The 23307-nt window shown below is 42.7% G+C and overlaps 2 protein-coding genes and 1 long non-coding RNA gene across 5 annotated transcripts in view; 1 reads left to right on the plus strand and 2 right to left on the minus strand.

Moving 5' to 3' along the window:
- The window catches only part of CCNY (cyclin Y), a 290053-nt gene extending 280011 nt beyond the window's left edge, over positions 1-10042 (minus strand). The window contains exon 1 of one of the 2 annotated variants that reach the window (XM_037010329.2): positions 9550-10042. In XM_037010329.2, coding sequence (XP_036866224.1) covers positions 9550-9703 — 154 coding nt within the window. In that variant the 5' untranslated portion in view covers positions 9704-10042. The remainder of the gene's footprint in view (positions 1-9549) is intronic. The other variant, XM_037010328.2, reaches the window with a different exon arrangement.
- Positions 1-20553, plus strand: part of LOC108409426 (uncharacterized) — a 122674-nt gene extending 102121 nt beyond the window's left edge. Inside the window, exons 3-5 of the mRNA XM_037010698.2 lie at positions 9286-9621; positions 9662-11386; positions 16641-20553. Of these exons, the coding sequence (XP_036866593.1) occupies positions 9286-9621; positions 9662-10511 (1186 nt within the window). The 3' untranslated portion in view covers positions 10512-11386; positions 16641-20553. The remainder of the gene's footprint in view (positions 1-9285; positions 9622-9661; positions 11387-16640) is intronic.
- Positions 20554-20892: 339 nt separating this feature from the next.
- Positions 20893-23307, minus strand: part of LOC140847768 (uncharacterized) — a 31331-nt gene continuing 28916 nt past the window's right edge. For both annotated transcript variants that reach the window (XR_012127916.1, XR_012127915.1), the window contains 2 exons: positions 21368-21480; positions 20893-21235 (listed from right to left, as the gene is read on the minus strand). This is a non-coding gene — a long non-coding RNA (uncharacterized lncRNA). The remainder of the gene's footprint in view (positions 21236-21367; positions 21481-23307) is intronic.

Below are 23307 nucleotides of genomic sequence, written 5' to 3' on the forward strand. Positions count from 1 at the left end.
AAAACTACAAGACACTCATGAGAGAAATTACAGAGGACACTAATAACTGGAAATTCATCCCGTGCTCCTGGCTAGGAAGAACTAATATTGTCAAAATGGCCATCCTGCCTAAAGCAATCTACAGATTCAATGCAATCCCTTTCAAAATACCAACAGCATTCTTCAACAAATTAGAGTAAATCGTTATAAAATTCATATGGAACCACAAAGGACCCCGAACAGCCAAAGCAATCCTGAGAAGGAAGAATAAAGCAGAGGGGGGAGGGATTAAGCACCCTGACTTCAAGCTCTACTACAAAGTCACAGTAATCAAGACAATTTGGTACTGGCACAAGAAAAGACCCATAGACCAATGAAACAGACTAGAGAGCCCAGATATTAACTCAAGTATATATGGTTAATTAATATGCGATAAAGGAGCCATGGATATACAATGGGGGAATGACAGCCTCTTCAACAGCTGGTGTGGGCAAAACAGGACAGCTGCATGTAAGAGAATGAAACTGGATTACTGTCTAACTGTCCATACACAAAAAGTAAACTCAAAATGGATCCAAGACCTGAATGTAAGTCATGAAACCATAAAACTCTTAGAAGAAAATATAGGCAAAACTCTCTTGAATATGAGCAACTTCTTCATGAACATATCTCCATGGGCAAGGGAAACAAAAGCAAAAACGAACAAGTGGGACTATGTCAAGCTGAAAAGCTTCTGTAAAGCAAAGGACACCATCAGCAGAACAAGAAGGCATCCTACAGTACAGGAGAATATATTCATGAATGATATATCCGAAATGCATTGTCATCCAAAATATATAAGAAGAGCTCATGCGCCTCAACAAATAAAAAGCAAATAATCCAATTAAAAAATGAGCAGAGGAGCTGAACAGACACTTCTCCAAAGAAGAAATTCAGATGGCCAACAGGCACATGAAAAGATGTTCCACATCACTAATCATCAGAGGAATGCAAATTAAAACCACAGTGAGATATCATCTCACACCAGTTAGGATGGCCAGCATCCAAAAGACAAACAACAACAAATGTTGGTGAGGATGTGGAGAAAGGGGAACCCTCCTACACTGCTGGTGGGAATGTAAACTAGTTCAACCATTGTGGAAAGCAGTACGGAGGTTCCTCAAAAAACTCAAAATACAAATACCATTTGACCTGGGAATTTTACTCCAAAGAATTTACCCTAAGAATGCAGGAGCCCAGTTTTTTTAAAAAGACATATGCACCCCTATGTTTATTGCAGCACTATTTACAATAGCCAAGAAATGGAAGCAACCTAAGTGTCCATCAGTAGATGAATGGATAAAGAAGATGTGGTGCATATACATAGTGGAATATTATTCAGCCATAAGAATAAAACAAATCTTACCGTTTGCAACAACATGGATGGAGCTACAGGGTATTATGCTCAGTGAAATACAGGCAGAGAAAGACAAGTATCAAATGATTTCACTCATCTGTGGACTATAAGAACAAAGAAATAAACCGAAGGAACAAAACAGCAGCAGACTCCCAGAACCCAATGGACTAACAGTTACCAAAGGGAAAGGGACTTGGGAGGATAGGTGGGAAGGGAGGGATTAAAGGGAAAAAGGGGCATTACGATTAACACACATAATGTAGCAGGGGTGGGGGGGCACAGGGAAGCCAGTATAACACAGAGAAGACAAGTAGTGATTCTATAGCATCTTACTATGCTGATGGACAGTGACTGTAATGGGGTATGTGGTGGGAACTTGATAATGGGGGGAGTCTAGTAACCATAATGTTGCTCATGTGATTGTACATTAATGATACCAAAATAAAATAAATAAAATAAATAAATAAAAGAAAAAGAAACAGCCCAACCCTTTTATGGGCAATAAAAAGCACTCTGATGCTAGAAGAGAAAAATATTAATAATAATAAAATAAAATAAAAGTTGCTTTACAAAGTCAAAACTGACATATAAAGTATCAGTATTCTGACAAAACTGAAGGTAAAGAGATTTCAAAGTTTTCCAATCCAGTATTTAAACACAACCTTCCTGGTACAGCACCACCGTATGCCCAGAGTCCAAGTCTGCAATTGACCAATCCCTGAGATGAATCTCTTCTCTCAGCATGTCCAAGAGACTCTCCAGGCACAGTACTGCTGACCCAAGGAAAATGCAGATGTGTGTGTTGTCAGACTCACTCAGCATTAGCTCTAGCACACTCCTTTCCTCTAAGCTAGTCGACCACAAGAGCTTCCAAATAAGCAAAGGAAGAGAGCCATAGAAAACAGCACAGGTGACCAATAAAGGAAAGAAATGGGTTATCTTCTAAACTCTCTGAAACTGGATCTAGCTAGTTAGACTCTTTCTAGAAAGAAATGGGCACAAACAGCCCCCAATAACTTTCTTAGCACTTCTTGAACCAATTTTTCAGTCCATCAATTCCCCTCTATTTAATGCAGTATTTTAATGTAATAAAGCACATTTATGCATGCCTCAAAACCTTTCTTTGAGGAATTAAAAAAAGCAAAACCCTGGCATCATCCTCCTTCTGAGGGCACAGGATGACATTCCTAGGCACGTGGCTCCCAAGACATAGTCATCAGACTGCCTGGGTGGGCTCTATCATGCCCAGGAGTGAAGGAAAGATTTTTCAAATACTCATCCCACAGCTCACAGCATGGTATCATGATGTGACTTTGGAGAGATGCACCTCAGAAAACCACTGATGGCTACAAAGAGTATTTCTATTCCAAATTCTACTGCCAACAAGTTTCCCATTCAACAGTCCTACAGCTTTGTGTCACTTTATCCCACCCAGTTCTAAAATTTCCAGTTATCTGTCTGGTATTCTGTTGAATACTGACTGCACTGATGCCCTTGTTAGGCTGAGCCCCTTAGGCTTATACTTTCTCTGGCTTTGGAAAGTTCAAACACAGTCAGTCGTAGATCTCGGAACATGCTTCATATAATACAAGAAAGTCATCTCCAGTACTATGCTTATAAGGACATGTGCTCATCTGATACCTTTCAGTTTATTAAGCATTTTAGCCTCATTTGATCCTCACTTCAGGTACCCCCAGGCATAAGGCAAGGCAGTATTTTAAACACATTCTTTCTAAGCAGAGAAGAAAAGTCAGGCTCAGTGAGACAGAGGTTCCACAGTGAAGGACGAGCCATACCTGGAATGCAGGTCTCCTGATTACAGAGCTCCTGCTCTTTGGCCTCCACCACCCTTCACAGACTAGAGACACTTCCTATAAACACCCCTGGGGAAGAGTCACACCCTCAATTTACCCTCCCTGACCCACCCCTATTCTTCAGGAAAGACAGGATGGAATAATGGTGGCTCTCAGAGCACAGAAAAGAAATGGTGTCCTCACCAAGACTCACCAACAACAAACTACTCAACACTTCAAGATGCCACAAAATGCCGCAGGGCAGGTGAACTCTGCCTCCTTCCAGCTGCAAGCTGAAAATCATAGTGAAAGCATGAGAGGGGCTGACACCAACTGTCACTGCCCTGGACTTCCCTGGCTGCCTACATGTGTACTCATGAAAGAATCTGCACTCTGAGTATAACAAGCATGATATCTTCAGGAGGTCTCTTGTGCAAAATACCAAACACTGCTTCCTTAAAGTCCGTCCAACATGACACGCATAGAGCTAAATCTCTGACCCTGTGGGACTAAAACAGAATTCCAAAGCCACCGCCTCTCTTTATTTTTTCCTTTTGGCTCTGTACTTTCCTGGATCGGATTGGATTTTAATCTTTGTGTTACTTCCATCCACCCAGAAATGTGAAAGCAATTCATCTCCATAAGATGACAGAGACAATCACCTTTGGGAAAAGGGCAAGACTGAAAGGGCAAGCTCCCAGATTCTATTTCAGCCAATTGGGAGCCAGATCCTACCTCAGCCAATCAGGACCTGGATCCTATTTCACCCAATCAGAGCTTGGTCTCTCTCCTCTCCATTCAGCAAAGAGCTCACCTACCACCCTTAGACCCTGCCAACTGTCCAGAGCCACGACCTATCACCCCACCAACTACCCCTAGATCCAGCCAATCAGCCAGAGCCACGACCATCACCCCACCAACTGCCCTAGAACCCCATAAAACCTTTGTGGTATTGAAACTCGCTCTCTTTCTCTGGCATCTTGCCACTGCGTTGGTGTAGATGAGAGATTGAGCTCGAGCTAGCTCGAATAAAGGCTCTTTGCTTTTGTATCAGTGTTGGCTCCTTGGTGGTCTTCTGGGATTCGCGACTTTGGGCACAACAAGACAATCTACCATTCCACAGAATTATTTATCTTCACTCTCCTCTCTCTCAAAAAAGCAGGTGGGAAAGTAAAAATCCTAATCATTATTGCTAGCCAGAAGCATACAGGCAATGACTGAATCTCTTAAAACAAGGCATGTGTAGTCCAGGCACCAGAGGGGTCAGATTCTAGACACTTATCTCTCCCTAACAAGCTGTCACTGGGAAGATTCTAGCAAGTGATGGTAGATTGAACCCCAGCTCTGCCACTAATTGGCTATGAAACCCTGAGCAAAATTCTTAACTTTAAGTCTCAATGTCCTCTCCTATGAAATAGGAAGAACAACGTTAAGACTGAAAAAGGTAATTACAGGTCATTAGCACAGCATTCAGCCCAAAGTTAACCCCCATGCACGACCTGGGCAGACTACACACCCAAGACAGAGTTTCCCTATTGTAAAAATGAAGGGGCAGGGGCCCATGACCCCCGGATTCTAAACTCCAAAGGGAAAGTAAGACAAGCAAGTGGAGCAAAGGTCACGGGGTCCTCGTCAGGGCCTTAGAGGGCAGCTCTCTGCACACATCTTCAGCCATGCCTCTTCACACTGCCAGCATGCAGTCAGTCTTGCTCGCTCAGAGTGTCTTCATAAAGGTAGCAGGCAGCATGGGTAATAAATCTTACTCTGGAATCAAAGTCCACAGATACAGTTTCACCCATCAGGCTGGAAATGGTAAGGTGGGCTGAGACTCAAAAAAAGCAAAGACAGAGCTTGAATAGGTTAGAGATACCCAAAGAAACCAAGAGCAGTCACTTGGGCTAGTGTAACAGGTGCCCAGACTTTAAGCTGCTCCTCTGTCTCCCCACCCCCATCACAGAGATGGTTCTTTCCCAGCTGTCCTTCCCAAACCTAGGACGAGCCTTTTAGGGTTCTTGCTTCTATAGCTATGAGAAGTTCAAACATGCAGACATTTACTGTGTATCCAAGAACACATTTCACATTTAATACAAGAATATCAACATGAGTGGTTATGTTCACAATTGTATGTGTTCATCTAGTACTTTTGGTTTATCAAGCATTTTAGCCTCCTTTTGATCCCTAAGGATGTAAGGCCATAACAAAGTCATTCATCTGAAGAGACTAAACATATTGTTAAACAATTTCCATTAGCCTCAATTTCCTTTCTGTTTGGAAGTGTTTCTCTTGTGCATTAAAGCCCTTTCATGAGTTTCATTTTTCAGGACATCATCCTACCTGCTGCCTCTCAGGTTAAAATGCAAGCAAAATCAAAAGGTTTCACATCCACTGTACTTTCATCATTACAGTGTCGGTCATTCTCTACTTCTCTCCTGCTTCCTCTCACACAATAAACACACATGATGGCACTCTGACTCCAAATTCCTTAACTGTCTGGCTTCACTCATTCATTCAAACAAATATTTATAGAGTGTCCTCAAGGTAACAGGCACTATTCTAGGCACTTGGTTTGCATCAGTGAACAAAAAATGTTCTATTGAAACTTACATGCTAGTAGGTAGAAAGTTATTATTATGTGTGTGTACATTTGTATAGCATATTATAGGTGATACACAGATGAAACACAAGAGACACTAGTGCAGAGAACATAAGCTGGAATTGCTGCGGGTGGGAGATGTTAGATGGGGCAACTGGGGAGGCCTCCTAAGGAGGTGAGACTAGAACCAACCCTGAAGGCGGTGAGGGAGTTAGCCAACAAGACACAAGGAAGAGCAGCATTCCAAGCAGAGAGACAAGCAAAGGTTCCGGGGTGGGTGCATGTCTGGTATGTTCAAGGAACAGCATGAAAGGAGGCCACTGTGGCTGGAACAGGCCAGAAAGCAGGTGGTAAGGAAGAATGGCAGATCGCGAAGGGCCTTGGAGTCCAGTGTAGAGACTCCATTGTAAAAGTCAACTATGAGGCTTTTACTCCAGGTAAAATAAGGAGTTTGCAGGTTTGAGCAGAGGACTTTTTTTGAAAGGATCTTGCTTTGGCTGCTATGTTGAGAACAGACTGCAATGGGTGAGGGTGGAAGCAGGGAGTCCCAGTTAGGCTGCTTAGCTCAGAAGAGCAGCAGGAGTGGTTTCACAAGTGAACAGGTTCTGGATGTATTTTGGAGATAGAGCACCATGCTTTCCTAGCAGATTGGATATGGGATGACAAAGAAATGGGTTCTCAACAACAGCAGATCTATAGAGGATGAGAATGCTACCAATCATTTTGAGGCAAAACCCTACACTGACACCATGGGACAGATGTGACAGCTTTCCTGATTTATTTGGTCTCTCCTAACTTTAAATTTCCTTTAGTCCATTCCTTTTTCTCTTCCCACAGAAATAATCCAATCAGGAAAAGTCCAGTCTGCTGCAGACAGATGACATTTCTTAGAGAAACTGTAGCTCTGACAACAATGACAGACACCCCACCTCAGAAGGCGACCCCAGACTAGCTCACGTCTGATGGCTGGCCAAGCAACAATGGCAAATCTCCATGTGTCACTACCAGCTGACTGTGTGACACTTCTCTCTGGCACTCTTCTCTCTCTGCCTCATTGTCTTCAAGGATAACACTGACATAGGGTTACTGTGGGCACTACATAACTAAACAGATGTCAAGCACTTACAGCACACAGTAAACAATACAGAAGGGTTATGATTATTACTACCATTGCTGTTAAGTGTTTTTGTTATTTCTCAATCTGGGAATGATTGTGTCAGAATAACACCTAGGGAGCTGATGAGGCTAATGTAAACTTCAAAAGCATGGATGACCTATTGTTCAGGTACACTGAGTACACAAACAGGGCAAGGAGCTGCTGGGCTCATGAAGCTCTAACTCAGCCACTGAAATCCTACATGACAAATATTACTCATGGTGTGTAGGGTCAGGGATAACGTGAATACATGCCTCATATTTCTGTGATCTAAAGAAACTAACCTATCACAGAAGCCCCATGAACTTCTCTGAACCTTTCAATTCTGGTTGTCTGAGATGTCTTTCTGGATTTAAGAAAGGTAGTACTAGAGTGCTTCAGCTGTTGTTACATACCAGAATCAAGAATTCTTCAGGAGTTTTCAAATATTTACCAATCATCTAACAATTAATGTAACTCAGAAGTTACATTATATATATCTGTATCTACATACTATTTAGTATATTTAACTATATGCTATTTAACTCAAACAAATCTGTTCTCTTCTCCCAGCCTCTTACTGTATGAATTTCTACCAGAAATGCCCCTGAACACAGGTGACACTTCAAGACTTACCCAGCCAGTGATTCTTAACCTTAGCTACATCTTAGAATTAATTACCTGTAAAGCTTGAAACATATTAATACCAAGGCCCAGCCCTAGATCTCTGGTCTAACTAAAAGCGATGTCAAGAACTGCTAGATAGGGAAATCCTGGAAATATTACTTATTGAATTTGGGAGACAGACTGAACATTGTTTAAATAGTAAGTTAGTATTTCTGGATTTAAACTAGCATCATCATACCATCACCTGAGTTCTGTGCTGAGTGGACACTACAGCCTAGATTTGAAATTCTCCTGCCCTATAGTCTCTTAAACTATCCTAAACTACCAAAACAAGAGTTGGTGGTCTTCCAAATGCTTTCACAAAAATGATTTATGACCAAAACTTAGATTTCTTTCACATGAAAGAACACACTATATTATTCTATTTCTCTCTGGCAAAATCTTTCTCGGCCTCAATGCCAAATAGCTGGTTACAATTACCTTTTTTTTCCTATTTCCTTACTTTAGTCAGTAATAGTAAGTAGCCTGGCTCAAAGAAATGTGTCTCTTGTTTGTATGTTTTTTAATCCATTATTTAAAGCATAAAGCCTCTACCTGATATTGTGCACAACATAAAGGAGAAATTATTTCTAATGTTTTTGCCTGCCAACATTGCATAGGACTGAGTAATGGCTTTCTATAATAAACTTATTCACTCACTCATTCCTTTAAAATCAAAGACTTATTAAGTCTTCATTATACGCTAAACACTTCTTTCAGGTGCTTGGGACCATCAAGACAGACCTGGCCTTAATATCCTCCTATAGCCTTTAAATGCACAAATTTAAAAATAAAGTATGGCTGTGGTTGAAAGACAACTAAAGAATAGGTTAAGATAATGGAGTCTAACAACGCTAGAAATGTCATATGGAACCCTGATTTACTAAGCGCCTCCTGTAAACCAGATGTTTTATTAGTCTCTTTATATATGGTACCCATTTAATAGAGCTGCTATCCTAAAGAGATGACATTACTATTTAGAAGAAATTAAAGGAGTGCAAACAATGAGAGAATTCTTTCCTTTAGTAGAGTTTAAACTTGGCTCTCCACACTAGAGAAAATGTTCCATCCTAAACCCGACAAGAATGAATTACGACAGAGCTTGTGTCAATCCATTCACACGATAATTCTTTTCAGATTAGCTGAACTCCATCAACTGTGAGAAGATTTGGGGGTAAAAAATGAAAAATTGAGGAAAAACATTTTCAATTTCAAAATTTTTAAAGTTGAAAATTATGTAAACTGCATTTCAAGCATGATCTTGGACCTCCAAGCTTATTGATAAGATAGTACTAGTAATGATAGTGTAAGACCAATAAGATAAACTAACAATTACTCCCTCGGATCAATCAGAAATTCACAGGACTATAATTCAACCCCAAGTAAAAACTGGGTTACTTAACCCAAAGGCGACTTCAAAGCATTCTGATAATAACCTAATGAGATTTTTTTTAAAGCATTCAGGTAGAATTATTTGACTCTAGTACCCCAGCACCACCACCCAAAAAAATCCTTTTTTGTTGTTGTTAACGGAAATGGAGGTAGGGCGCAGCCAACTGGGGTCAATTTGTAAGTTTCCGCGGTGCTGCTACAGGCCAACCCTGTTCTCCAACTCTAGGTAGAGACTGGGATTCCCAAATGGGAATCCATTTCTCAGTTCTGCCAAGGATCACCCCCTGCCTTCGCCTTTTAAAGGACAAACAAGCTCGCCCTTCTCGCGCAGAACTTGGCTCACGGCGAGGCTCACACAGGGCGGCCCCCGCGCCAGCGCGGCCCGTCTGAACGAGGGCCAGCTCTGTCCCCTCGAGACCCGCCCCCTCCGCCCCGGTTCTCCCGCTCCAGTCGCCCAGGGGTCGGAGGCTGGGGGCCCCGAAGCGCCCGGGGTACGCGCCGGCTCAGAACGCAAAGGCGGACCCGGCCGGATGCACGCCTGGGTGCGGACGGGGCCCCGTGAATACGGGCAGGAGCTCGGCCAGCCCGCGCTCACCGTCGATGTTCTCCCGATCGCTGATGTGCTGCAGGTTGCAGCCCGTGTCCTCGCGGCTCAGGTCCGTGTCGGGCCGGTAGGACTCCAGCCGGGAGTGAGCATTCCTCCGCAGCTTCGGGCTGGACGACACGCAGCACGAGGTAGTGTTCCCCATCTTCGGGGGCCCCCCGGCTCCTGCTGCGCTCGCCTTGCTGCGAGTCCCCGGGCGCGGGGCGCGGGCGGCGGGGGCGTGGAGGGGAGGCCCGCCCGCCGGCCGCCGCGAAAGGGGGCGGAAGCCGCGGCCGACCCCGGGTCAGCAGCGGCGGCGGCGGCGCGGCCTCGCCATGGGCGGCGGCGTCCCCGGCTTCCCCTCGGCCTCCCCGCGCGCCCGCCCCGGTCCCGGCGGGTCCGTCCGCGACGGAGGAGCGCCCGCGTCCGCGCGACTGAGCCACCGAGCCTGGCTCACCCCGCCGCGGCCATGGCGAGCAGCGCCGCGCTTCCCGGCCGGCGCCCGAGTCCTCGGCGGCAGCGGCAGCCTAGGCAAGAGGTTCCGGTTCAAGCAGAGGGACGCGAGTCCGCGCGGCGTAGCGGGCGGCGCGGCCCCGGAGTCGCGCGCTGCGGGGAGGACCGGCGAGAAGAGGCGCGGCCGCGAGGAGGCTCCGCCGCCCCGCCCATCTGCCCTGGAAGCAGATGCACGGCGGGCGGCGGAGGGAGGGCCGGGCGAGGCCGGCGGCTCTGGGGCTTTGGAGCCTCGGCCGCGGGGCTGTGAGCGGCGCGCCGCGACCCTTTCTGCCCGGGGCTCCGCGTCCTCGGCCTCCGGGCCCCGCCGGGGCTGCGAGCTGCGTGTGGCGTCTGGCGGGGTCCCCGGGGCCCGGGAGGCTGGGACGGGACGCGGGGCGCCGAGGCTGCGCCCGTCACTCCGGGTGGGAAGGGATGGACCTGTCTTTTTCTATTTCTTTTTATGTTTTGTTTTTACGCTCTAGAAAGGAGGCGGGACTTTGATTCGGGAGCTCTCTCTGGGCTCGCCTGAGGACTCGATGGTGACATTGTCTTCAGCCCCGGAAGAAATCTCAAGGGTTCCTGGGCTATTTTAATGTCGAATTAGCCGCCGAGTATTTTGAGTTCCTCGGAGGTGGAAGTGCGGTCGAAACGGGTAACCCAACTCGCGCTTCCCTGGCCTACTTTGAAGAGCCGCCGGGTTTGATCGTGCGCGGCCCTCGGTCCGAGAGGTCGGGACGAAAATGAAGGCGCGTGAAGGCCCTGGCTCCCGGGAGACGCTCGGTGAATGGCTGGTTCCGGTCCTTTTCCGCCGCCCCAGGCCGACCCAACTTCTGGCCTGTCTTGGGGAGAGTATAACGTGGCAGAAATAACCCCCGCACTTTTCCAGATAATCGAAAGAAGTCAGGAGAAGACCCGGAGGGAAAAAGTGATTTTGAACAGTAAAAGACGTGGTACACCTCTCCCAACTTTGTACGTGAGGAAGCTGAGGTCCAGCAAGATAAAGTGCATGGATTGCGCAAGTTCTCAGTGCTAGTTAGTGACAGACGCAGGTATGGGGACATTTATCTGCGTCAGCAATGTGCGGATGTCTTGACAGAGGCTTTATCAACATTAACTTTGTCCATTTCTTGGCATCTAGCCTTTGTTAAAACCTGTAGTGCCCCTCAGTCTTGCAGTAATGTCTACACATTTATGAGTTCCTACTCAGGAAATCTCCATGCTGTGAACTGCATTAATGCCATTTGTTGGGAAAAGTGGCAGATGTCCTTGTAAAATGAATGGCAGCAAAGTGCTGATCCTGGCAAGATGAGAAAGAAAACATACAAGGGAAGTTCTGGAGAATGGCAGCCCTGAAGAGGTGGGTATATAGCAAGACAATAATGCTCTTTCTTAAAGCAGGTCTGACTCTCTTGCTTCCCAGGAAAGTTTGATTGGGATGCAACTGCAAGTCAGGGAACATGTATGCTCAGATTTTCAGGGCTGCAGTGTGTGGAGTAAGATGGCTGGAAATTCAGACAGGGGTTACTGTATTGTCTGTTCTGTTTGCTGTTTTGTAATTTGGGTGCTACAAGCACCCAGTTACTGAAATAGGTGTATGGCATATCCAGTCAGGCACATTAAATGCTTTTACAAATTTAATTATAAAATGTATAATATTTCTATCAATGACATGGTTTGAAGGGCTTCAGAGGAGAGACAGAATGGCACCTAGGTGACAGCGTGGCTGTCTGCAGGCCACCTGTTCTGGCAGGTACTGGGCGGTGTTACCTGGTCTTCATGACTGGGGATCAGGGTAGTCACAGACTCTTGCCAAAGGATTAAGCAACCACTAGTCTTCAGAGACTTCTCTGTCTCCCCACTTCATCTTTGATATTCCCTCTGTATTCCCTTTAGGGATACTCCTGTTGGACTTAGTCAGAAGCATTATTTTGGGGCAACAGGCATGGGGAGGGAAGATTAGTGCCCAAGCCTGAGTGCCAACCAACCATTCCACACACACACACACACACACACTCTCTCTCTCTCTCTCTCTCTCTCTCTCTCTCTCTCTCTCTCTCTCTCTCTCTCACTCACTTACTCATTCCACCCACTCCTTAAACTCCTCCAGGCAGAGATGCCTCCCGCTAGACAGGCAGTGACACTTTAGGAAAGGATGCAGGAGCAATGCAATCCCAAGATAATAAAAGGTGTCATTTATTGAACACCTATTGTAGGCCATGCACTTTACTAAGTATTTTTTACATCTAAGCTCAATCATGCTGTTATGTCCATTTTACAAAGAAAGACACTTTAATTCTGATCATTAAATCTGGCTAAGGCCAGACTACTGAGAAATGGTCTAACTAGGAATTTGAACCCTGGTTCTGATTGCAAGTCCATAAGGTCCCCTATCCATCCCAACAAACACCCCCTTTCCCCACCTTCAGCAGCACTGAACAAGAGGGGAGCAGGAAGCCGCCAAGAATCAGGAGAGAGGAAATCTGCAAAAGCTTTTGAGTAGAAAACAGACTCCAGTGTTGCTTCTCTCCTGTTGGGAGTAACTCTTTAGGACTAGTTCTAAACTTGAAGAGAGAAGAGCCTTGTTACTTCTGTGGTGCCCAGGCCTTCTAACCAGAGTATGTAAATGCTCAACAGAGTTGTGGAGAAGCTATGCAGAAATAACTGTGCATTTAGCCTCAGCGTGTCTGACATTGTTATCACTTGGAAATCCAAATACAGGTGTGCTCCCTCCTAGGGCGGAGCTCACCCAGGGCTCCTGAGGGTGGGGGGCTGCCACCCAAGGTCCAGAACAGTCAGCCTTCCTAGAAGGCATCAGCCTGGATCTACTCATAACCTGCCCTGCTCTTTGAGCAGAAAGAATCATTTGGGATTTATTTTCCTTAATCTTTCTCCATGATTACTATTTAAGAATGGGTCAACTAGCTAAGTTAGTGCTCTTCAAATTTTTTAACACTAGTAGGCTTTTTTTCCAACAAAACTTTCAATGGGACAATATTTAAAACATAAGTGATATTAGTATTAAGTAATTTATAAGATTACAAAATAATCTGTTTATAATTATCTATTTATAAAAAGCACATCCGTGAGAGCAGATTCCCTTAATTAAAGCAGGGGGAGCATAATTACAATCTTACTTCAGCTACACTCACATTCATGAAATACGACTCTTTGTACATTTCTTTGAATCACATTTGTACATTTGTACAACTCTTTGAATAACACAGCCACGTTAACCAAGGACCTGGACCTGTCATCAAAAGAAGGAAAATGTGTAGAGTCAGAAAAAAAAACCTGCTCAGAGCTTATTTACCCTTTCCTTATTAGCTGGTAGCCAATTTCCAGTGTCATTCCTCAAATGTCTTTTGGGCAGCTCTGGAATAAGCAAGCCCTGCTGTGTGGTCTCACCTGTGCTCTTCTGTCACCCTCGTATTTTCCAGTGACCTCTCCAGGCATGGCTTCCCTTTATTACTTGATCTTAAGCAGTGTATGTGTGTTACCAGCTGTTGGGGAAGTATTTACTTTGATAACCACTTGACCTTGACTGATACAGATGACTCATTAATTTATTAATTAATTGAATAAGATACAGTCCTCACCCTTGAGAAACTCATGGTTCAGTAAGGTAAACAGCCAAAAAAAACAGGTTTTGAACAAGCCCAGTGATGTGATTATGATCACACAGTAGTAAAGTAGGAAAAATGCCAAGACTGCTACCTGTAATTACATACCTTTATCACCTGAATACACCCAGAGTTCCACATGAGAGGTTTATTCCTATGACAAAGAATTATACCTAGAGATTCTGTCATAGTGAAAACTCCCTCAAGCAATTAAAGGTGACCAGTAGATTTAAATACCAATGCCAAGTCTTTGGGATCAGAGTAACTTCCAAAACACCATGTTGAGACAGATTCTGAGGTCATGTTCCAGTTCAACAGGAAAGGTCACTGCCGCGAGGATGAGAGGAGGAGGTCACATTTGTGCCACCTCTTTCCTGTTCATGTAAAGTCTTTGTTTATGGAACATAATGAAGTAGAGAACAGCCACAGTCTCTGGGTACCTGAGCAAAGGCACACTTGGAAACTAATTTACCAATTTCACCACTGAGAATTCACCTGTCCTGTCCTCAGGTTACACAGCCTGAAGAAGTCTAATCTCTCTCTTGCCAAACTATCATGTTTATCCCTCCATGTTCATCAAGAATAGAAATGGCAAATATATGTATGATACCTGAAAATTAGGATGTATTTTTAGATCAGGCAAATTCCAGCATCCCACAGGTCAGGCATAGGGCAAATCAAGAGAGGCTATTGCTTCCTGCCAGTGTCTGTTCTCCCACCTCGCTCAATTACAGAGCCCTAAATTTTGTGAGGACCAGCAGCATGCCCGTCTCAAAGACAGTTGTTGGCCATGTGATTGCCAGCTTGGCCAATGAGATACTGAGTGTAATCTCCCAGGGAAGCTCTTTCAAGAGGCCTCCTCTTTTCTGCTTCTTGGAATATGAACATGATGGCTGGAATTCTAGCACCACCTTGAAGATGGAAGCCATGAGCTAAGGTAACATTCCTGTGCATTTCTTTGACATGTTGTATAAGCCACTATTATTTTTAAATTCCCAAATTACATGCAGCCAAACCTGATCCTGATCTGTCCAGGATTTGATACTATTCTGTGATAGGGACTTATGTATTCATCTTGGCAGTGATTGGCCCCCAGATACTAGGAAGTCTGACCTAGAACTGTGGAGTAGTCATATAATTTGGCTCCCCATGGAAGAATCCAAGTTGGAATGGGAAGGTAAAAAGAGCATGATCTCGTGCCAATGTAGGCTCTTATGGCAAAAGGAAGTTGTTCCTCCAAAAGGCATATTGGTCCCCATGGAAATTAAAAGCCTGATACGTACATAGCACTCCTTCTATATTCCCAGAACTGGAGCCAAAGGTTCTGTGAGCCGGAAACTCCACAAACATACCCAGGTAGATATACTGAAGATCCACCTGACCTGGACATTGATTCTTTCCTGTTCAAAAACTTTTTTTCTGGACTTTCTCTCCACTGACTATTTGGAAAAGGGGTGAGTAGGTTGTCTCTGCCACCTTATACCCTTCCCAGCACAGGCAAGAAGTCTTTCTAGTATAAGAAGGCTGGCATTGGGGGCACTGGCATGGGATCTCCTGAATGTCTCCCAGGAGCCAGGCACCTCACAGACCTTTATCCTAGTCAACTGGCCTCATTTCAGGCCCTGCTCCTAGCACAACAAAACCCAACAACATTTGAAAAGTAAAACAAGGATAGTTGATGAGTTGTGTTAGCTTACTGCCTCTGCCCCAGGATCCCAGGAGCACCGGGCAGAGCTTACTGAAGTGGGTAGTCCTGTCCCTCCCCTGCTTCAGCTTGTCCACAGCCTCTCACTGTCTTTAGAAGAAAACTTCCACCCTGCCTGGAGTTCACACCAGCCTATCAGAACTGCTCACGACTCTCTGCTTGCCACCCTGGCCTCCCACTAGTCATGAGACCCTGTCCCGAAACACCCTTCCTCCTCCCCTACCCCAGCTCATGTGGGGATTTTTTTCATTAAAGTTTGGTTAATATACAATATTACACTGGTTTCAGGTCTACAACAGTGATTAAACAATTACATACATTACAAAATGCTAACCTCTAAGTGTAGTTACCATCTGTCACCACACACAGATTTACCCAGTTCCACCTGTTTTTAATACTGCTTTACCTTTCAAGGCCCAGCTCAAGCACTGCTTTTTCTCAGGCCCTCATGCTGGAGATTACAAACTCGCACCAATTTTACCTAAAACCACTTAGCTCTTGCTGATTTTGCTGCTCTTATGGGTTAATGTTGTATCATGCCTACTAAAGTGTAAGCTCCTAAACAGCGCCCAGCTTGCCTCCCTTGATGCCTTTCTGTTCTCACTACAGTGCCTACATCTAGTGCTCGTTGCCTGAAAAAGAGGTTAGACAAGTACCTGAGTTTTTTTTTTAATACCCTCCATCTTCTGAAGTTTTCCCGCCTCTGTTTTCAGCAAGAGGACAGGGAATAAATTAGGGGCATGGGAAGGGGACTTGCAGTGGTGATTATGGAAAGCTAGAATTTTCACTGAAATTCCCTTTTATTATGTGTTGAAATATTTAAGGAAATATTTCTCATTATCCTTTGCATTGTGAAGCTCTGTTGAGATTCATAGAGATCTGTTGGGAATAAAATGTTTACACCCTTTATGTTTTTCTCTTGGATTTAATTAGCCAGGAAAACAGCCCTTATGAAATAGAGTTGTGCTTTTCAGAGCCTAGTTCTGACTTCCTAGTATTAGGAAGAAAAACATTAAATGGTAAGTATAATTCATTAAGAAGTCAGATTTCCACAGCATAGGTGGTCATACTTTTCTATATATTTTTTTTAACCTGAAAGCACCCAAATCCAGAAGAAAAACATGTCATGTATGTGTATATGCACGTGTGTGTGTCACATGTAACACATACATATGAAAAAGCCATAGTCTTTCAGTTGACAAATTTTCCCTATTTGTCCATATCAATGGTTCTCAACCCCAGGGCAACTTGACTATGTCTGCAAACATGTTTGATTGTCCCCACAGGGAGGAGAGGCTACTGCATAATGGACAAACGCCAGAGAGACTGCTAATGTCCTAAGTGCACAGGACAGCTCCCCACGGAAACTGAACAGCCCAAGATGGCAGTAGTGCTAAGTGTAAGAGATCCTGTCTAAATGTGCCAGTTATTCACTTCAGATATGTCATTCATTCTTTCCATCAGAATATAGATCCCTATACTTTTCATAGCATCTGAAAGAATATAACTGTAATTATAGTCTATCAAGAATTCATTTTCTCGTGTAGATTCCCACTGAAAACTAAAAGAAAAAAAGGAACAGTTTTCAAAGGAAAAAATGTTAATTTCAAAACACTTAAGATTAACTTTTCTACTACAGGACTTTTAAACAATCATTCTGGCTCCAATTTTCCCAAATCACTCTACAAATATATATATATGGGCCTGAAAATCTGCCCAGTTGCAGATAAGCAGGCCTATACCAACTTTTTTTCCCTCAGTAAGAGCTTAGAAGGCAGAAAGTCTTTGAGGATGTAGTTGAGGTAATACGCAAGGCACAGAAATGGAATAAACCACTGGATTCATTCCATCTAGAGTCAAAAGTAATGATATTTTCATCATTTTAGCTCATTCAGAATTTTATTAATATTTTCCCCCTTCCGTGGACTGCTGGGATCTCCTTTGATTATTTGATTATATTATATATAAAATTTAGTAACTTTCCTTTCTATAGCATTTTAAGTATTTTCTAATCCCAGTTAACATTTTTTAAAACCATAATAACTATAAAATAATCATGCACCATAATTTATTCAGTATTTTCCAATTTTAGGACATTTCATTTGTTTAAGTACTATAAAAAAGTTCTTAGATGAGCATTTTTATATCATGATCTTTTCCTGCATCTGCTTATTTCCATAAAAGGAATTATTAAAGTTAGAATTTCTGAATCATTTTGCCCAGATAGGAACATTTTAACATCTCTTGTTAGTGTTGCCATATAATAATATAGAGAGTTAATACCATTTTATACAAGTAATTGTTTCCTTATTGATAACTGCAAAGTCAGAGAGGAGCTTCTGGCCTATCTGTGATCTATAATTGAATGGGTTTCCATTGCCTCTAACAACATTTCATATTAAACTCTTATCACAGCATTTATCAGTATGTACTATATTTTACCCACATTTCTCCAAGTAAACTCTGAAGTGGAAAGCAGGACATGCCTTACTCTTTGTAGCCCTGAGAACTGTAATGCCCAAGACTCCACCTCTGAGGATAGGAACACCTAACAGCATGCATCAAGGCACTTTCCTAGTGATCTCCAGAAGTAAGTATTGTCTTGATCTCAGTTTCCCTATGATGGACCAGAGTAAAGTTTTATACCTAACAAAGGGGAGCTGCATATAATTCATTGTCTTAATCTAAATCCAGTCCTGTCAACTCTTCAGCTGTGGTTTTTTCCAAATTGCTTCAGTGTGTCCTGTATCATTTCTTTTTTAAGTTTAAAATCCATTTATTGCTCACAAACTGCAGTCCCAGGCCATCTTTCTCCTCTGCTTTGGAAGAAGCCAGCAAGCAAGCAAGCCAGTAAACTCTCAGGTTCAGACATACCCTCTGTTACCCAGGTAATCACCCATTGATATGGAGATGAACTTCTCTCCACCCCTGAGGAATAATGCAAATGTACTTAAGCCATACTTCTTTCCACCTCTGAATGCCTATTGATATGCAGATGTCCTAAAGCCAGGGGAGATATTCTGGAAATGTTATAATTTTACCCACAGGCCACCCCTCCAGAAATCTCACCTTACAATTTACTTGTTCCCCTTCTTCTGCAATCTAATAACATACAATAGCAACAGCAATAAAATCTTGATAATCCTCAAGCCAGAGGATTCAGCCTATGCAGATTAAGTAAATGTACTTTACAGCACAGTCTCTCACTAAGCACAAAATATGTTTCTATACTTGTTTACTCATTCCTAACAACCCTGCTAGATTGCTCACCAATCTTTTACCAAACATTAGACAGTCAGGCCTCTCTTTAAGCATTTTTTTCTTGACAACAGCAACACAACAATTCTCAAGCCAGAGGATTTAGCTAGGTTCAAAGTCCCATGCAGATTAAGTCCAAAGCTCGTCCATTCCTGCCATCATGCAGCAGCTGCATCCAGGACACAAGGACTGTAGAAGCAAATAACCGTGATTTTGGGGGAGCCACTTTGCTGTTACTCCAGGAATACCCAGGAGACCAGCTTCCAGGCCTTTTTCCCCAAGGTGCCAAAAGAGCCAGCCATCGCCAATCCATGTGTTGAAATGTCCAACGCCATGTCCATTTTATTCCTAATTGCTGCGCCCATCCTTGCAACACATGTCCAATAAAGTGGGTGCTTTGATTGCTCTTTCCTGTAGATTTCTGTTTTTCCCTTTGCCCAGCAGGTGCACTGATGGTTAACAATACCTGCAATGTTGCTTCCCAGTAGTACTCCTTAACTCCAAGACACTCGAGCCTGAGAAGTGACTACATGAATTTACAAATCTCGTAGAAACTTCTTCCTGTTGCTTAGTTATTATCCTTCTGCATTTCATAGAGACTTACCTTGGCACAGTATATGATGATAACTTTTAATGAACGTTGAAAGGTCACTATGATAAACGCCAAGAACTATGATATAAAGATCTCTATCTTCTGCCTATACCCCCAGCTCCATTTTTATCCCTTTTAGCATCAGCCCCAAGGACTGGGGCTGTCTTTTTGAAAATGAGGTCAGTCCCAGAATATCTGAATAGCTCTTCATGGTACTGGGCTGCGAAGAGGCTAGTCAAAGCAGTCACCTCCATCACCAGTGTGGCCTGAGGATGCAGAGGCCACTTTTGCTTGGTAATAACATCCTCACTGCCTAACAGATTGCCTGGAATTCCCAGCTGGACTCACTTGTGAAAAAGGTCTTAAAATTTCATTTGTCTCTGATAAGTGAAATTTTGAATATTCACACTATAAAATGTTGCTTTCTCCAATAGCACAGCACTAGTTAATCTGTCCAGTGAGCCAGAAGGTCACCCGCCCAGGCACTAAAGGATGGTATAGCACAGGGCAGCGCCTTCACTCAGGAAACCCCAAGGGGCTAGATAAAAGGAGCCAGGAGAGAACAAAACCCACTCCTGGTGGAGCCCAGCCAGGAGCCCATGGGGCTCTCAGAGGAAACCCCGGGGCAAGGAATCAGGTGAAAAACAGTAAAGTCAGTGTAGAGAAGACAGGACCTAAAACCTAAAATCCCCCACCATCTTAACCTCACAACTTTGCTTTGAGAAACTTCTCTGCACAAAGTGCTGAAGAGAAGAGAGGAGCAGAGTTAGGCACCTGTCTTCCACATCCTAAAGGTACACATGGTAATTCAGTGGATTGGATAGACAAAGGAAAAGACTTCTCAGGACAAAAACACTTATACCATTGCTAACAAGTGTCTCTGCTCACAAATCTGTAACCAATTTAAAAAATACTTGAAAACACTTCTACCATTGCTAACAAGTGTCTCTACTCACAAATCTGTAACCAATTTAAAAAATACTTGAAAAGAATATTCAGAGTTGTTATTCGGGAAAAATATGCAAAAAAAATTGCCATTTAGTTTATAATAGTGAAAAATGGATTGTAAACTAAATGGCTACAAAGCGATGACTATTTAAGGAAGTTCTGCTACATAAAATAGAATTTTCCAGAGTCAGAAAAATAAAGATATATACACATCTGTACTTACAGAAAGCCATGAAATACTGACAAGAGAAAAGCAGATTATATAACTGAATGTATCATTTGATCCTATTTACAAAATATTGTATATCCTTTTGAACCTACACACAAATTTGTCTTTGGGGGTATTCACAAATAGTTTGTTAACAATGATAACCATTAAAATAAAAACTTAGTTAATTTTGTTTTCTTCTGTTTTTTTTTTTTTCCTTTAACTTTAAATCTGTGTCTTTTTCAAAGGCAATAATGCATTTCCTCTCTCCAAAAAAGAATAGCCTGACTAAATCTCTTTACCTCGAAGGCTTTTCTTTCCCCACTGGTCTTTGTCTACAATCATTAGCAGCTAAAGCAGGCAAAGATTTTAAAGGAAAATCCTTGCTCATGATGCAATGGAATCCAGGCTGGAGGACACCTCGTCCATGCCTGTAAGACGAGGGGACAGATGGAAGCAGTGGGTCTAATGGAGACCACTGCAACCTGGAAATTAGGCATTCTGCACAGAATTCTTGCTCTTAAGACTGAAAGGCACCCACTGGTACATTCTTGCCTTTGAGCACTGAATGTATTATCCTCCATTTTATTTAACTGCAACATCACATTGACTATGCTGCTACCTAAATTAAGCTACTTTCTTCCTAGTCACTTAGTTTCTATTTGAGGGCTATGCCACTTCACTTTCCCTCCCCAGACCTCTCTCCTCAGGGCTGTACTCTGAATACCTGAGCAGTGGGAACTATATATATTCACTGTGTTGAATCTACTTGTGCCTCTTAATTATTAAAACATTTTAAAAAGCAAATCTCCAAATTGCAGACCATTGTCTTCTCCATTGAAAATAACTCCAAGATATTTTCCAAAGGTCTCAACCTGAAAGATAACAAAAATTAAATATATTTGGTGTACAAACAGAGAGTGAAAAAACCCCTCAAACCCAGCAAACGAGGCTCAGTGAGGACCCCAGCACGTGTCCTAAGGGAGGTCATGAGAGGCTCACAGTACCTGCTTTGTGAAACCAGATTCAGCCAGCCCACTCCAGAATCCAGGTCTCCTGCTCTTCAGCTAATGCCTTCTCCTCTGTCATCTACTCTCAAGAAATTTACAGCAGCAGAGCTCTGTAAATTAAACATGATCAATCAACACTAGTCAATACTTACAACATTTCTACAGAATTACTAAACATTGAGCTTATTTCAATTTGTAATGAAAGTCCTGTATAACAAAGTAGCTAAATCCATTCAGTTAATCAATAGGGCAAAATTATATCAATAAATACTTGGGTATCTACCTAATGCAGTCTCAGGGAGATAAAGAACCAGTTGGAAAAAAGAGTTTGTAAACATGGAAGAGTTAAGTCTCCAAATAAACAGTACACCCAATAATTGCTCTAAGAGCTGAGAGAAGAAACCATCACTTAAGGCTGTCATGGTCTGAGGAACCTTGTGTTTATCCAGAACCAAAAATCCAAAAGACAGGTGGAGAAAGACAAGTACCAAATGATTTCACTCATCTGTGGACTATAAGAACAAAGAAAAAACTGAAGGAACAAAACAGCAGCAGACTCACAGAACCCAAGAATGGACTAACAGTTACCAAAGGGAAAGGGACTGGGGAGGATGGGTGGGAAGGAAGGGATAAGGGCAGGGAAAAGAAAGGGGGCATTACGATTAGCATGTATAATGTAGGGGGGCACAGGGAGGGCTGTGCAACACAGAAAACAAGTAGTGATTCTACAGCATCTTACTATGCTGATGGACAGTGACTGTAATGGGGTTTGTGGGGGGGACTTGGTGATGGGGGGAGTCTAGTAAACAATGTTCCTCATGTAATTATAGATTGATACCAAAATAAATAGACAGATAGATAGATAGATAGATAGATAAATAAAAAAAAATTTTTAATCCAAAAGACCAGTAAAGATTTTTTTTTTAATTACAGTGCTCCTTTTATGTCTGAAAAAACCACATGATTTTGAGGTAGTTTTGAAGAATAAAACACTGGGCTACATTTAACTATCATCTTTATAAAAAGTATTTGGTTAGAATTGTAATTCTCTGAGTAATAGTTATATGTGCACACTTGTATACAATCAACATTCTGAAGGCTCACCCCACAAAACCACTGGAAGAGATTTAAACTTGAAATGTCAACATAATACGTAAAGAATTAGATAGCTGTATAAATAATACATTATCTACAAAAGTATTTGGAAATAAAAGTTGACATTTTTGGCTCTTTCAGTTCATTCAAGATGACCAGAACACTGTCAGAGAAGAACTAGAATTTGATTTGAACTACAAAAGTTTAAGCCTGATTATATTGGTAATGCCTCATTTCTTTTCCACTTTTAAAAAATAAGTTTTAATGAGGTTAATTTATAAAAAATACTCCCATTTAAGTTATCAAAACTTTTGATAAGTTTTAAGAATTAAATATGCCAGTGTAACCACCACCAAGATACTGAACATTTTTCAAAAGAAAAAAAGATACAGAACATTTTCATATCCCCTAAAATTCCCGTGCACCCATCCAGGTCAGTATTCCCCAATTCCATGCAACCCCTGATCTGTTTTCTGCCACTATGGATTGGATTTTTCTTTTCTAAAGCTTCATAAAAATATAATTGCACAGTATGTATAATACTCTTCTGTAAGGCTTTTTCTCTTCAGCATAATGTCTTGAGATTCACCTGTATTACTGCATGTAGCGCTAATGCGTTTATTTATATTGCTATGGACATACCACAGTTTATATATCACCAATATTGATGAACATTTACATTGTTTCAAATTTTTGTCTACTTTAAATAAAGCCTTTATGAACATCCAGGTACCAGTCTTTGTGTGGATATATGTTTCTTTTCTCTTGGGTAAATATCTAGAAGTAAGACTGCTAGTCAGTGTAAATGCTATGTTTGTAAGAAAAGACCCAACTGTTTTCCA

This window comes from Manis javanica, chromosome 2, assembly GCF_040802235.1.
Source record: "Manis javanica isolate MJ-LG chromosome 2, MJ_LKY, whole genome shotgun sequence".
NCBI classification, from domain to species: domain Eukaryota; kingdom Metazoa; phylum Chordata; class Mammalia; order Pholidota; family Manidae; genus Manis; species Manis javanica.